Here is a 17,196-nt window from a genome sequence, read left to right as displayed (position 1 = left end):
GCTGTGTTAGTTGAATGTCTTTTGCGTCACTCCACATTCTCTTCCTTCGCACATAAAATCTTTTAAAATGTATTTTAGGTAAGTAGCCTTATAATTAACTATAAAAAGGGGTATAATGCTTAGTCAGTTAGACCCAAAGATTAAGCTCCTTACTTGGGAATGGAATCCCATAAGGTTCAGTGCTGGGCCCTTTCTAAAGCAGATGATGCGCAGTACAGAAAGTTTAGTTTGCTACTAAACTTTGTCACTTATTTTTTATAATGATTTATTGTCTAAATGTCCTGTTACGTATTATTGCTATCTTGGGTTGGACCAAAACCCTGCTGAGGGTTTTTAATGAGGATAAGAAGTGTTTGTTCCTCTACAGTCTTTCTGAAAGACATTTAAAGGACACATTTTTAATGTTCATAACCTAGCTCTGCCGCACCGTGTCACTGATCTGGCTGATCTCTTCAAATCCTTGTCCTCATACGTGCCCTTTTATCATTGTGATGCAGGTCTGCTTGTCATTTTTGGAGTAATATTAAAGACAGCAGGTGACTTGGCCTTCACTAATGCAGCCCAGCTCTTATGGATTAGTCTATGAAGCCATGTAGAGGTCTCAAAGCATGCCTCAATCCACACACTTGCCTAATCTGCTTTCTCCAGTTTTTCTGGCCAGTTCCCTTAATCCCCATTTAATTTTTTTTTGTCTTTACGCTTTCTGTTATTCATGTACTTATTACCCTTACAAAAAGATGTGCTGTATACCATGGATGTTTCAGATGGTAATGCCATGATATTCATTGCTTTATTCATTTACCATGGTATTTATTGAGAGATTTGTATTCCTTTTTTTTTTTTTTTTTTTTTTTTTTTTTTTGATTAGTTCATTGTCTCTCACAAAGTTTAATGTCACATTGTGGTGAAGTGCTCCTGAAATTCAAATACCTTTTAGCTTAAAAGCCAAAAGCCTTACTCAAAAGAGATTGCTGATTGCTTTCTGTTCAGCAAGGCAGATCATAAAAGGACCATATGTTGCATTACAAAAACAGAATCTCGTACTTTGCTTCAACATGCTGTAATGATTCTGGCCAAAGATAATCTTCAAGAGACATCTGTGTCTAATTGAGTCCTGATGATGTCTCACCGTAGGTTTGCTAGCAGCTGACTGTTTGGCTGTGATCCTCTTATTTACCTGTTAGAAACCTCTTTGACAGACTTGTAGAGACACTATCATTTCTGGCTAAATTGTTTGCAGACTGACCTGTGACCATGTGGTTGAGCTGAGGAAATGAGAAATATTTAGTTTGTTGTTGGACTGGACTTTCTTTTCATGTCTGTTCAGATATGTCTAAGGTTGGCCCATAATAGAGATTTGGCATACACATGTAAACAAGAACAACAGACGAGGATTATTTTTACATTTTTCCTGGCTGTACATCACACACGCCACTGGCTTTCCCAGCTCTAATTGAGGGTGGGAGGCCATGTCTGGTTGAATGTACCACATTGTAGCGCTCATTGAACCTGGTAATGTTCATTCCAAGTGTGAGGATTTATTTACTTTTTTTACTTTTTATCACAGCAAAAGCATTTGTGCTTCAACACACTTATATGGTGTATTCGTTTTGCTTGTCTTGTAATATTCAGAACTTTGTGGTGTTCGCGAATACTTTCTAATAAGTTCATAATACTGATATTAATCTAATTTCTGCAGATGACTCCTGGGATGATTCACTAGAATCCGACCTGGGGCTGGTAGGAAGTCATGCGTTTGCTCGAATGGAAGGGGATGTGGATAAGCAACGTAAACTCATCCTTCAGGGCCAAATTTCAGAAGCAGCCCAGCAGAAACAACACCAAAGAAAGTAAGATGTCTTGTTGTCACATTATACTGTTGCTTTTTACAACTATATTTCTTAATGAAACCTCTTACAAATATTTACCATATTAGCTTACTGTAGTTATTTACAAAACAGCGTAGTTATTGACCATACTGTACAATCTTTGTCAATTAATGTGATTAATCTTTTAAAAATTAAGTAGGGCCGGTTGGTATAACATTTTAAACATTTAGATACATTTTTTTGAATGGAAAAAAACATTGATAGCCCTGATATAAAATTAGCCTAATATAATCCACCCCTAAAAGCCTTCCTGTCATCATATTTAAAGACTAGTCACCACAGTTTTGCTGTACTACCTACCATGAAACATTGGTTATCATGGCAGATGTTTGAAACGCTGGAAGCTTGGCAGAAACAGCATTCTAAAAACTGTCAGCCATGTTTAGCTATATACAAACTAAGGAAGCATTTGTTACGTTACAGACGTATTTATACTATAGAACTAGGTTCTCATATGTTTGTTATTTGTACATCACTACAAATGACCTAGAATGTCTAGTTTTTGGTGTCTTTTTTTACAGCTATAACCGCTGGCTTTGCAGAGCTCGTGCAGAGGACCTCTCAGACATAGCTGCGTTAAAGGCACTATATCAGACTGGTCAGTCTTTCTCTCTTTGAGTGTCTTTTATGCATTTTAATAATGTGTGTTTTAATTGTAAAGCTGTCAGTTTCACCCAATAAGTACAGTCAATTAAAAAAATATCAGTGATAAAATAACTAATTTAATCATGCCCTCTGACCCATATGTAAATTCCATAATAAGGGATTTTGCCTAAAGCAAAGTTTGTTGTTGTTTGTTCTTTGTTTGTTGTTATTCACACAAGGTTTTAAGGTGCATTTTTGACTTGTCACAGAGTCTTAAAATTAAACATTTAGTTAATTGGCATAAAAAGTAATTTGATGAAAATATTTAATGTCTGTGTAATTGTAGTAGTATGATATGATGAATGTTTGGTCACATGTTCACTTGTTCTCTGTGTTGCTGTATTTCTGTATATCTTTATGCACATGTGGACTTTGTGTTCTCTCCATCTGTCTGTTTGCACTCTGGGCAGGAAACCTTTTGTTCCGCCTCATTGAGCACAACATCAGGGGTTCTGTAATCCATTTCTCTCGTTTCACAATTTCAGGATAAAAAATAACCACCAAAGTAACGGTTTCTGTGTTGATAAATATTTATCATCATCATCTTTTTTTTGTTGCATGGCTCAGATAGTGACTGAAAGCTGACTATCGGAGTTCAAAACTTTACCACAGACTGTACACATTATATTTGTCTTGCTAAATTAAAACTTAAATTTCTTCTTTTAATCGTCTTTTTAGAAAACCGCAGAGCAATACTACTTTTTATAACTGAATGTCTAAATTACACTGACTTACTTGCCCAAAGGGGGGCAGACTTTCTCTAGCTGTACACCTCAACATGCATGTTCACTGTGCCACGTGAGGATGGACTATACTAAAACATCTGGCTATGCACATCCAGATGTTTCTCATAATAAAGTTCAAAACATTGATTTCAGTGTGTATGTATATGCATGCATATACATGCATAACTCTTACAGTTCTGCAGGATGAGTTCATTAAACAGGGTGATGCTGAAATGTCTAATGCATTTCTTCGGATATGACATATGAGAAAGCTGTCAGCAGAGGGAACAACCTAGGGAGCTGTGTCCCTCCTGACCATCTGACCATCAGTTAGGGACTCAAGCATCTTTTAGGTGTGAGGAAACATCCTTCCATAATGTATTTATATCATGATGTTTTTTTTCTCGTTTTCAGGTGTTGATATATGTGGTAGAACGGTTATGGTTGTTGTCGGCAGGAATATTCCAGTTACACTTATTGATATGGAGAAGGTAAAAGAGAAAATTCTCATGCTTCCATTTGCCATGTTCTGTGTATGGCAGAAAAAAATCTGGTTGACCAATTGCCCTGTATTCAGGATATCTTACAGTGCACCAAATGTTTCACATTTTGCCAGATTTAGCAACAAATGCTGCCTAACCAGATGAAAGCTCAACTTAACAGTGTTTTTAAAAAAATGTTTATTTAAAGGATTTAGTTCACTCAATTTAAAATCCTGTTTACTCACACTCATCAGACCTGTGTGGCTTTGTTTTGTTTCCCCCTTCTGTGGAACACAAAAGGAAAAATTGAAATGACATGTAGAGTAAATGATGACTGCATTTTCATTTTTGAGTGAATCTGCAACCTTCTTCTGATGATGTCCTCATTTGTAAAAACGGTGTTAAAAATAGATGAAAAAAAAGTATTATAACTATAGTTTAGTTCTTTTAGTATTTCTAGAATTTATAACTATAAAAAAAACAAGTTAACTAAGTTAACATGTGTTTGTGTCTTAGGCTTTGCTGTATTTCATCCATGTGATGGACCATATCACAGTGAAGGAGTATGTGATGGTGTATTTCCACACACTCACCAGTGAACACAACCACCTGGACACAGACTTTTTGAAGAAGCTCTATGACATTGTGGATGCCAAGTAAGAGTTATTTCTGTTCCATTACAGAGATACTACAAACCACCCACATTTCCTGCTCTCTACGGCCTTACAATATTTTCAAGATGACTTTGACCCAGTTTTTGGCTGAGGTATTCTTTCAAACCATAACTCACAGACTCCCATGGAAAAGCTAATCACAGTTTCATATAAATGCTGGCTTGGTGAGTTTGTTTTTATGAGCTTCTTGTGCCAAACAGTACTGTCTCCTCAAACCCAAACCCAAAAACACCACATATGTTGTGATAATCATAAGGGAATGTCTTGGGCTTCCTGTTCGATGAATGTCATAAAGATTTATACACCAAAGCTCAACCCTTTTCTAGGTTATTACAAGCTTGGAAAGAAGTTTGAAGTCAATCCACACACTGCTGAGTCATGTTTCCTCTGTTTTACCTGCTGCTTCTCTGAAGTATTACTCTAAATTGCTGCTCAAATGGTGATTGGTTCCTTTAAGGAAAGAGAAATAAAACTATTTTTGCTCAGATCAAGCATTTGCTCAGATTTATCAAGATTCGAACACTGAGAGAGATTACAATGACTTTGACACCTTGTAAACCTAAAGTCTCGATGTTCTCCTCTCACCCATCGATTTGAGAAAATCAGCAAACATCCACCACCAGAGGCCTGCAAACACTTGCATGGATGTAGCACCACGGTATGGCGATTGTTCTTTTAGTCAAACAGGACCTCATGATTACGGTTTTCCTGGCTTAGTTGAGGATTCTAGTCTTTGTTGTAAGTCAAAACCATGGGAGGTGATTGGTAGGTCAGCCATTCGTAATTTATACGGGGGACACTCTCAGCATGCAGGCAGAGGAAACCACAGTCTTGAAATAAAAAGCAGAAATGCTCTCCAGCTCCAGTCCCTCACACTTTCCGTACATTGTGGAGATCAGCGTGACTCATAACTCTGAGAGCCAGGCCAGTTTGACTCGTGTCGTTTATTATGAGGTATCAGCAGAGCAGAGCAGATCATCATTGTATTATTTATCCTAACAAGACATTGGTCTTTAAAGAAGCGTTTTACAGACATAATCCTGAGCAAGAGCGATGGGGTTCTGTAATGGTTCGGTAAGCAATCGCGGCCATGTTTATACCCGAGCTAGTCGGTGATGCTATGACTCCCTATGACCCCTGCTGTAGGGTTTTGGACGGGATGGGCCGTGTCCATCGTGGGAAAGGGGAAAGGTTGACAGACGCATTCCTCACTCTTTTCGAACACCCCTCGCTTCTGGCCGTCCATATCTCTATTCATCTGTATGTTTTGGACAACAGCGTGCGGCTTGGATGTAGCTGCTCCGCTGGACTCGATTCACCAACTTTTGCTCTTTCCTAAAAAATGCACTTTAGCTCTCTTTCTAATGGGTTTATTGTTTTTGTTAAGGCAATAATCCTTTCAAAGCCCAGTGCGCCAGAGGAATTCACTATTTGTGTAATAAGTAATTGGTTGGATGTGTTGATAATGTTTCTAAAGCCAGGTTTCCCTTTGTGTTTTCAGGTTTAAGAAAAACCTGAGGGCTTTCTACTTCGTTCACCCGACGTTCCGCTCCAAGGTAAATGAAATCAATTCATCAACTTAGATGCAAGTCTATTAAAGGCAGCACTAAATGTTGATCTCGTTTTGAGCTTTTCTTTCCGAGCTTGTACTGGTCTGATTTGTGGCGGTCAGCTCCACATGTTTCGCATTGACTAAGTAAGAAAGACCGTGTATGCGCCTGTGTAACTGAATATGTTGAAAAGCGTCTCTGAGACCACATTGAGATTCATGATGTGTCTGCACTAAGTGTTCCATAGTGTTCCACAGAACCAATTCAGGTAATTGAAGTGCTTATGAGAGCACGTTGCCACTGCCAGGCGTTGCTTTCATTTGCAAAATTATTCAACAATTATGCTTTGTGCACTCCAAATGTAGAGGAACCTCGGCAATTAAGTGTCAGATAATTGTTCATTTTAAAATGCATCCATTTCAGTCAGAGAATGCTCGAGCCTTGTAACAATCCCAGGTGTGAAACGTGTTCAGGCATTATGGATGAGTCATTGGAGTAAATGCTCAAAATGACTACAGAAACGGCTTTAGGAGCTGCAGAGTTTGCACTTAGCAATTTTGTAGTTGTCCATTGTAATACTGGTGTATTGTCTGTCATTTGTCAGTTACATTTGAGGAAAAATGTGTATAGTGAGATGAATAAATGATTATAAATTAGATTTATAATGATACATAAGATTTGCATTTCAAAAATGCTGTTCTATTCGTCATTGAATCAGAAAATACCAAAATCTTTTTTTTTTTTTTTTTAAACAATTTTACTTAAAAAAAACAAAAAAAACAGCCTTGGTGAGCAAAACAAAATTGCAAACCCCATAAATAAATAAATAAATACACATAAGTTTGACCACCTGAGACTGACAATGAACCTTTTCTGCAGGCTAAGCAATGCCTTTAATTGCCCATTTGTTACAAAAAAATAAGGAAAAAGTGCTATTTTGTACTCTTTTCATGGAAAGTTCCATCTTTGCCCATCTTAGGCTTTTGTTTGTGATTCCCATCAGGTCTCTACATGGTTCTTCACAACTTTTAGTGTATCAGGCCTTAAAGAGAAAGTCCATCACATAGAGAACCTGCAGCAGCTCTTCACCTGCATCCTGCCTGAGCAGATCGACATCCCTCCTTTTGTCCTGGAGTATGACACACGGGTAAGTATTCAGTCCTTTCACACACACACCTCAGTCTTATCCTCAAAAATTCTTTACCACACTACAGTTGTCCATTGAGGAAGGACAATTACACTTGGAAAAAGAGTTGTGTACATAACCTGACCTTTACTATTTTTTTTCTGTATTTAATCTGTATTAAATTCTGTCAACATTTATTCACGGTTACATTAATCAAATTCTCTGCAACACCAAAGTGACGTTTGAATTTTGTTACTCTCTTCCATGAAATGACAATGAATATGAAGAACCATAAAAGTGGTCTGTGCGACTTATGTATTTATGTTCCAAGCCTTCTGAAGCTATATGATAGCTTTGTGTTAGGAACAGACTGAAATTTAATTATGTTTGAGACCCATCTGCATGTTGGTGGCTTGTGAAAGGAACAATGGCATGCTCCTTCCATCTGTGGTGCTAAGGTCAGCTCCTTGGACAAGAGTGATTGACCCTTAAGCCTCCCATACTAGGGTAACAGTTGTAAATGCACAGTATTTACAAGTATAAGTATAACACAGTATAATGTGTTATATATATATATATATATAATAATTTTTTTTTTATTTTTTTTTCTGTATGCTCAGAAGCCATTAGTCTAATAATAAACAGATTGAAAGCTGCAAGTCTAATAATAGATTGAAAACTATGGCTCTTAAATCTCTTACAAATGATCACCTGGCACTAGATCTGCACGTTTAATCATTAAAAGATTGTCATTATTTCTGTTGCAAACATTCAAATGATCACAGAAGTACTGGGTTAAATAAATTGTTCAAACATAAGCACTGATGTCTACAGTTACAGTAGCGATGAAAATAGAGTAAATCACTTTTTGAAAACAACTTGACACTGTTAAAAATGTATTAGTCATTGAATCATTCATTCAAAAACCCTAATTTATCCACTAATGAAACAAGCTAAATCTTTATGCGCGAGTCATTGAATCATTCATTCAAACCGATTTAAAAAAATAATAATAATAATCAAATGAATTATCATTTTGCCATTTTGTTTAGTTGTCTGTTCAGAATTTTGGGAGAATCGTGATTTTTTTTTTTTTTTTTTTTTAAGAAAAAAATTGTGATTCTCAGTTTATACTGAATTGTGCAGCTCTACCCAGCTCTAGTTAAAATCTTTTCCAAATCGTCGAAACTGGAAAAACACGTACCGATGTACTGATGTGCATTTTTAGCGATCTAAATAAGCCTGTTAAAAGTGAAAAAAATTGTGTTCATTCAATTTTATTTTTGACAATACAATGTTTTCATATTTTTCTTCACTTCCAATGTGCTTGAATTATCTCATGCCAGGCTTTTGTTTTGTGCAACTATTCCTATAAGAGTGTAACTTTTCATAAAATGACCCATTTTATTATTTAAGTCTCTGACACCTTTCAGAGAACCGGATCTTTTCTGTAACACAAATTCTCCCCACAATCTCACATCAACAATCATCCAGGGATCATGTTATGTGTTGTGGTTTTCAGAGGGCTGAAGATAGTCTCAGTGTTGTTTCAGTTTGAGAAAACACATGTATAGTTAAAAAAAAAAAAGTTGTGTCTAATGTTTTTAAACACACATTTAGGAAAATTACTCTGCTTAAACATGTAAAAGATTTTCTCAGTGCTTAAGGTAATTGAAATATACAACTTGACCCATTTGAGATGCAATTTTATGCAAATTCTTTAAACAATTTTCCCTGTATGACCTGCTCTTTAAATGCAGCCTTAAGCACCGTTTTATTTTTAGTGAATCTGCTATATAAAAATATTTACTTTTTTTAGGCCTAAATGAGGTCCTTTTTTGTTTTGAAATGGATTGTGTTTGGCTTGTGGAAAGGAGATGCTAAAATAAGTCGTAAGTATGGGTGGAGGAAAGTCTTTCCCTTCAGACTGAAAGAGGCCTCAGCCATGAGAAACTCTGTGCTGCCGCTCGCTCCGACTCAAAGGAACACATCACATTTCATTTCTTAAGATTACGCTTCAGCTTCTCATTTGGGATCGGGTGAAATATTAAAGGAAACATGGAAACAAAAAAATCAGCTAGTTACTCTGGAATATGAGTAGACAAATTATGGCTGTAGTCGTCTGGCATTGCAGAATCTCATACAATTATAACGTGTCACTTAGCATGTTTTTCCCTCGATGTAGAGAACGTTGTAGTCAGTTTGAAATTTTGTGTTGCCTTTGTTAACTCACTATTGAATCCAAGCAAATTGCTCACACTAATGTAATAAAAAGATTTGTCACAGCTAATGGCAGACTTTATCCATGCATTGATTGGATCCATATGGACTGGACTCATTTAGTTGATTTTTTTTTTTCATCAAGTCATTCCTTAGCTCTTAGTTTTGCCGTTTCACCTACTCCCTACTGGTTTTTATAGCCATTCTATTTTATATTTTTTATTTTATTTTACCACACAAATGTCTCATTTAAAGCGGTGTCCTTAAGAGTAGAAATGCCATCTGACAAACTAAATGATGTATTACTGTATGGTCATATAGGATTTTTTAGATGTTGTTTTTGTCCTTTTGTTCCTGGGTTTAAAGGGCAGTGGATTAAAAGTAAATGAAAGCAGGAAGGAAGACACAAAGGTGAGGCAGCTGTGAAGAATCGATCATGCCACTAATGCGTTAAATGGATGGTCTTTCTCGTGCCAGGTGCATGTCGCCCTTTATTTATGTGTTCGCTGAGCAAGAGTGCAGACGCACAGATTTGATTAGAAACAATTTTTTTTCCCTGCAGGCTGTGTGTGTATTTGATTTGCATGAAAGACATTTTGTACTTGTGCTTTAGTATGTTAACACAAACTCAATGACTTTTCGGGTAAAAAATGCAAGCATTAATAAGTATGTCTGATTTTTGTTTTCATCCTTGCGCACTTCCAGTATGGGTAAACGTCGAAGTCACTTTAACCTTTATGATCAGAAATCATCTGTATCATCAAACCCAGGATCCCTTGGATAATATTCCACATGTTGTTTCGGTTGAAACCAAAGGCATTAAAGCTTTTCTCTGAAATTAAGTTTTACTTGTAGATTCATTTTGACTTTTGTGTTTTCATCTTTACTAGAGGTTTTTTTTTAGTTTTTTTTTAGGGAATATTCATGACCATTCATCAATGTGTTGATCACTTGAATGGATAAACCCATTTTCTCTTAATGTGTCTGCCCTTATTTTATGCAAGTATAGCGTGTGTTTTTGGTTTCCATGCCTTAACCTTGAATTCACTCCTGGACTACCATGCTCAAGTGTTTCCTGTCATTCTTTGATTACCCAGGAAGTTAATGGGCAGGAGGGGAAATGGCAGAATGAGTAAACTTTAATGCCAGTTTCACTCGGCTTTCTCTCTCTGCCCATTTGAATAGATGCAGTGCCATGGAAAGTCCAGCCACAGTCACCTCAAATAACCCAGTCAACTTTCCATAAAGCATCGAAAGGCCCCTAAAGGGTTTTTATTTTGGTATCTCACCTCTATACTGTGTTGGGTAGTAACAGGCTATGTAATCTGGATTACATAATCAAATTGCAAAAATCTTTCATAAAATACTTGTAGATAATTGCATGGGTTTTTTTATGAATAACATGAATTGTATGTTGATTTATAATCAAGACAACAGCAATAAAATAGTTTGGTAACACTTTACAGTAAGGTTCCATTAGTTAACATGAACTAAATGCTTTAGAAATATTTTTAATTGTTAGTTTATAGATGAAAAATAGATGAATAGAGATATAATAGGTGTCCGCACACTGAAATTTCACCTCCAAAGAGTTTGAAAGGCTCAACATTTTGACCAGACAGATCTTTATCAGGCACATGAAAATGAAGACCTGACTGGTCAAAATGTTGCACTGTTTGGTAAATAAACTCTTTGGAGCTGCAATTTCAGTGTACGGACATCTCTTTTCTCTGTTCATTCATTATTTTGTTATCCTGCACCTGAGCCCAATTTTGGTTTTGGATGTGCATTGCTTTTTTTGTATTTTTGAATATTATTGATTATGATTGGCTCCGAGGCTGAAGTAATTTCAGTAGGCCTCCACATGAATTCTGAAGACGGCAGGAGAGTGAACCGACATACATGATCCCAGCCTATTTTGTTGTAGAGTTACATACACTGAGCTTCCTCATTTGACCACATACAGAAAATGTGCAATGCAACACTTGTGTTGCAAGACGTCTTAAATCCATCACACACACACAAAAAAAAAATTTATGGAGAGGACTTGTTATTGTTGAATATGTTAATTTAGTCAAATTAAAATAAGACAAGATTTTTCTTGTGTGAATTGAAAAATTCTGGAGCAGGAGAAAACACCAACGCTCCAACTACCTCCTCATTTGAGCTAAAATCGCACAACTTCAAAAAATCTGCTTTTGCATTCATTCGACCTGAAGGCCTAAAGCACTTCTGCTAGACTGGCCTCACAGCTTCAGATAGCGAATCATCTGCTGTGCTGTGAGTCATACAGTAGCAACAGATTCTCATTAATTCCCAGCACATCACTTTCCCCTAAGTGTTCATTTGGCTATTGGAATCCTTACATACATTCTAATCCTCCAGTATATCCTAGAAACCACATCCCTTATCAAATACTTGCATAAATATTTACCTACTGAATATGTGTATTTCTATGGTAAATACAAGCTCTTGGGTTATGTACAGTGTAGCTATATTTAAATCTATCTTCATATTTGTGCTGACGGGCTCTCTAGGATGTAGGTGTGTCTTGGGCTTTTGCTGTGGTAATAAGGAACCTCTTACTAATTTGCCTTCAGGCTTTTTGGAGCGCATTAGTGCCTCTCACCCAGTCCATGACCTAATGTAAACTTTACTACTATTTATTCAACTGTGTTCTCTACTCTTCCAGGTTAACAGCCCCTATTACATGGCTCAGCCCTCAGGCCTGTGATGGTAGCAGATAAACTCAGCACTGAGGAGTTTTCCCGACACTCAACCCGATGACCCTGACATGAATTCAAGATGGATGCAGTCAAAAGTGCTACGTTTTCTCAGTGACAGTGAGAGACTGTTGATCGATAATGCTGTATAAACACAACCTGCTGAGAAACCTGCTGAACTGCCACAGACCCAGATATCATTGAAGGAACCTCTGGCCTGACCAAAGCTATTCATGGACAAGGTATGTGTGTGTGGTGTGGATGAAGAGACTGATTTTGACGAACATGCCCAACATACTAAACCAATATTTTGTACCATTGTGAAACACATGTACCAGTGTCTACATGAGTAATGGCTGGAAATTGACGAAACCATTCTGGATTTCATTTCTCATGTCCTTGTCCATCTAATCAAATTTAAAAGCCTCATATTTTGCCTGTCAAATTTAAAAGCCTCATATGTTTTGTAGTTTCATTTATTTCCATGTCTGCACAGTCACCAGAAGGAGCAGCATTGTGCTTTTATCTTGAGTCTCAAGCACTTTTACAGCTTTATCTGAGGTATTAAACAAACATCACTACAGATTCTTGAGCTTTGACAGCAAGCAAATTGTCCGTGTCTGTGTGTGTGTGTGTGTGTGTGTGTGTGTGTGTGTGTGTGTGTGTGTGTGTGTGTGTGTGTGTGTGTGTGTGTGTGTGTGTGTGTGTGTGTGTGTGTGTGTGTGTGTGTGTGTGTGTGTGTGTGTGTGTGTGTGTGTGAGCAGATGTGATGTCAGAAAGATTGCTCTAAATTCAGGTTGGCCTGTTGAGATTTCAGTTACCCTGTTAATAGTACTTTTCTTCTATTCCTGTCAATGGTACATCAGTGTTCTGGTGGGTTCCCCTGAGGTACACTAAAAATGCTAGTGTGTCGGTTTGTATTTTATTTGGTGAAGCTGATTTACATGCATGGCCAAAGGAATCTCACAGGCTGAGAGCTGATCTCAAAGTGAAGCCTTGTAAATAGGTAATTGTAGATACTGCAAATGCTGCCTCTTACTATTAATTCTGGTTTGTTTTTTAGTCAGTCTTTACTGTAGCGGTTCAGTGGTTTAATGTGCTAAATTTTGTACCGTTTTAAATGAAATATGATGTATGAATTATGAAGAGAGTGCTCTTTGAATAAATGGAATATCGAATATCGTGTTTGGGTGTCTTTTCAGGCCGAAAACTGTTGTTTCATAATTTTGTAATTTGTAAATTTCTCATTTTTAAAATAATTAAATAATCTGCCAGTACTCATCAGTTGTGCAAAAAAAAAAAAAAAAAAAAAAATGTATTCAGGTTAAGCAAAAAAATCATAGCTGTCCTTTTATGAAACCACGCACCGAACACAGGGGTCTATCAAACTTGGTAACGTTTTTTTTTTCTTGGTAAAGTTGTTTCAAGGCAAACAAATCTCTTTGCAATTAAGACATGGAATTATTTTCGTGGATGGAGGGGAAGCGGTGGTTTTGTCAGAAACCTTTCTGTTCACATGAATCAGATTTTAATATAGAGACACTTTGTGTGGAGGAAAAATAATCATTAGTATAGCAGCCACTGATATTTTCCCACAGAGTTGTACAATTACACAACCATAAACGGTTTGGTGCATAATGCCGACTAGACTGGATGGAAAGACATTTTAACCATTCAAGCCAGGGTGTGATGTTACATCCAAACCATCAGGGGAATAATGTTTATCATTATTTATATGACAACATAAATTTAACATGGCTGATGACAGTGAAGCAAAAAAATATATCTGGAATATTTACTAAATATCTTTTATTGGACAGATGTGCCTACTCTTTAGTGCTTTTTGTTAACACTGAGAGCCAAAACTGATCAGTTGTTGAAAACAACATTAAAGTGTTTTTCACGCTCCAAGGCAGTATCTACAGCGTGAAAATGTCTCCATCACCTTTGCATATCTGGCCACGTCAATTCCTTCCCCAATCTTTGCAAAACTGAATTTCATTCACATTGAGTGGACGGCCCTTTTCACGTCCATCCATATGTTCTCAGTCGGATTGGTCAAATAGCACATTATATACTTCAGTCATGCTGTTTGTTTTTAATCATTTAAGCACCACTGGTAAAGCAGCAGTCCAGCAGAGTGCCAGTGTCTCTCTGTGGTGGCGCATGTGGTGAGGAAAATGAATCAGTCTTTAACAGAGCTCTCACCATGTCTGAGGGGTCAGTCGAGCTGTAACACCTGGACAAGATTGCTTTGGCTTTATACTGTGACTTAGACCGAGTATGACAACAACATCAGGAATCAGCAGGGGTATCTGGGAAATGGAGACATGACACTGTGCCTCTCATCATCATTGGCTGGTCTGCAGCCTCGCAAGAGCTGTCCTTAAATAACCCTCCTTACAGCAGTCTTTTTTTTATTTTATTTTTTTTAGAAAATGCATTAATATATATTCATACATTCAGGTAATTCACCTAAACTCAACAAGAACAGATTTTTCATGCTTGTGCAATGGATCATAAACAATTATTGCAACCGTGGAACAGTCCGTAAGACACAACGGTAATGTAAGACAGTGCTAGAGGGAGACTGGAAGGACAGCTGATCGTTCTTGCAGTGCAAACCACGTGTAACCATATGTCAGACTTGCGAGTGCCTTGTTGGAAAAGTGGGTTAAAGGATTAGTTCGCTTTCATATAAAATTTTCCTGATAATTTACTCACCCCCGTGTCATCCAAGATGTTCATGTCTGTCTTTCTTCAGTCGAAAAGAAATGAAGCTTTTTAATGAAAACATTCCAGGATTATTCTCCATATAGTGGACTTCAATGGCCTCTAAACGGTTGAAGGTCAAAATTACAGTTTCAATGCAGCTTCAAAGGGCTTTAAACGATACCAGACAAGGAATAAGGGTCTTGTCTAGCGAAACAATCGGTCATTTTTGAAAAAAATGTAAATGTATGTGCTTTATATAAACAAATGTTCGCCTTCCAATTGCTTCCGCCAAAACCGCACTTTTGAATTCTTCAAAAAGCTCATCCCTGGATATTACAACATATTACTGCTACTTTCCATGCACTTGATTGGCATCTCACTCATTTTGACACTGTTGAGCACTGTTACAGCTGAGAGAGAGCAACCTAAAAACCTTTCAATCTTTTTGGCATCCAAATAACAAACACAGCTGCGCATAATGGAGTGCAGAAATATCAAGAATATTACATTTTGAGGGTATAGCTACAGTGTATTCATACAGTTATATGCATCATATCTTCTACATTTAAATTTTATTATGAACGACTGCTATTCAAAGAGTCAAAAACACATCTTCTTAGGCCTGCCTAATGCAGAGGAAGCCACCTCTTTTTCAAGTTGCGTAGATGTTGATATTGGAAGCGTCAGAGTTAGAGCCCCCTCTCCTTTAGTTGTGGGTTTATTTAATAAAAAAGAAAGGGGGAAAAAAAAAGATGAATAAATATCCATTTAGTTTAATTAGACTGCTATTTAGCATAAGTCTAAACTATAGTGAGAATAGATTGACAATACACTGTGAAACGAAACAGGGAAGTTAATGAAATGAATTGAGTTTGTTTCACTCAAATAATGATAGTTCATTGTACTATTGAACATTTTTTTTACAAGATGTAATATAAGTCTAAGGTGTCCCCTGAATGTGTCCGTGAAGTTTCAGCTCAAAATACATAGATTTTTTTTTAACTGCCTATTTTGGAGCATCATTAAATATGAGCCGATTTATGCTGTGTGGCCCCTTTAATTCTCGTGCTCTCCGCCCATGGAGCTCGCGCTTGCCTTGAACAGTGCATAAACAAAGTTCACATAGCTAATATTATTGACTAAACCGAAACCAAAATATGAGTGAATGTAATTTAATGTATATGAGTTTACAGTACTCAAACCATTTGAGGAAACTGATTGTCTTAAACCATTTAAGTTTTAAAACCAATAAGTATGAGTTAACATAACTTATCGGGTTTTACAGTGTATAATTCGCCAGTTGAGAGAGAATGGTTTTCTTGGTTTCTTAGTATTTAAAAATGATTTAGCAATTTACGCATTCTACTCACTAAAATAATAGTAAAAGACAAATAAAAAATGTGAATTCTATCAGTTATTTTTATTCATAGCTTCCACAAAATCATAAATGGCTCTGGTCACATGTACGCAAAATGATAAAGAGAAAGTCCACTGATGAAAAATCTCTAATTACTCCTCATGTCATTTCAAACCTGCATGATACAGGTTTGTTGACTTGCTTTCTTCTGTGGAGCATTTAAAAAAGCTGTTTTGAAGAATGTTGGTTGGCTATCCAAATAGTTTTGTCCATACAATAGAAGTCAATAGAAACCAAAACTGTTTGGTTACCAACATTCTTCAAAATATCTTTTATGTCCTGCCACATAAAGTCATATGGGTTTGAAATCACTTGAGTAATGAGGACAGGTTGTTTTTTTGTTTTTTTTTGGGGTGAACTATTCTTTTAAAGATCTCTTTATTATGATCTCATGGTTCTTTATACCCATCACAATGTTTGCTGACATCCAAATTTATTGATGCACTAACAAAAGCGTAGCGATCCAGATTTAAATCTACTGAAACGATCAGGTTTAAGCAGAATGAAACTGATTGATTGCCCTTATAGGCAGCATAGTGATTAAATGGATTTGGGTGAATGAACTTAAACGCTAGGTCTCTTTTATCAGCGCTGGTCTGGAACTGAAAACATGGCATTGATTAGCGAAGACCATCTGCTTATTGTACTGCTCGTTATACTGACGAAGATCTCCTCCAGTTGGAGGGCAGGAGCGAGTCATCGTGCTGTGTGAGCAATACTGCAGCTCAGTGGGGGGCAGCAGTACACTTACTACATGTCTGGTTTGTTGACTCAATGTAGAATATCACATTGTTTATCCACACGGATCCATTTATTGTAGTGTTCTGACTGTAAATGTTTCTGGGAAATGTTCACGCAAGGAACGTTTTGGCGCGAAGATGTTTATTTGAAATGCGAGAGCAAGATGAGAAAACTTCATGAAAGTAATGATGACATAAGTCATTTTTACGGACTGACATTTATAAGGGGTCTAATGTTGTAATTGCACAAAAGCGAAGCAAATTAAATAAACCCAGAGGTTTATTAGAAG

The 17,196-nt window shown here is 36.9% G+C and overlaps 1 protein-coding gene across 2 annotated transcripts in view; it reads left to right on the top strand.

The window, feature by feature from the left end:
- gdap2 (ganglioside induced differentiation associated protein 2) overlaps positions 1–15,402 on the top strand; it is a 29,300-nt gene extending 13,898 nt beyond the window's left edge. For both annotated transcript variants that reach the window (XM_067408662.1, XM_067408663.1), the window contains exons 9-15: positions 1,700–1,850; positions 2,411–2,487; positions 3,674–3,750; positions 4,258–4,397; positions 5,917–5,971; positions 6,969–7,112; positions 12,004–15,402. In XM_067408662.1, coding sequence (XP_067264763.1) covers positions 1,700–1,850; positions 2,411–2,487; positions 3,674–3,750; positions 4,258–4,397; positions 5,917–5,971; positions 6,969–7,112; positions 12,004–12,045 — 686 coding nt within the window. In that variant the 3' untranslated portion in view covers positions 12,046–15,402. The remainder of the gene's footprint in view (positions 1–1,699; positions 1,851–2,410; positions 2,488–3,673; positions 3,751–4,257; positions 4,398–5,916; positions 5,972–6,968; positions 7,113–12,003) is intronic.
- Positions 15,403–17,196: the final 1,794 nt, after the last annotated feature.

The sequence above is a fragment of the Chanodichthys erythropterus genome, chromosome 14, assembly GCF_024489055.1.
Source record: "Chanodichthys erythropterus isolate Z2021 chromosome 14, ASM2448905v1, whole genome shotgun sequence".
NCBI classification, from domain to species: domain Eukaryota; kingdom Metazoa; phylum Chordata; class Actinopteri; order Cypriniformes; family Xenocyprididae; genus Chanodichthys; species Chanodichthys erythropterus.
The sequence above is the reverse complement of the archived record's forward strand: the minus strand, read 5'-3'. Positions and strand labels throughout refer to the sequence as shown.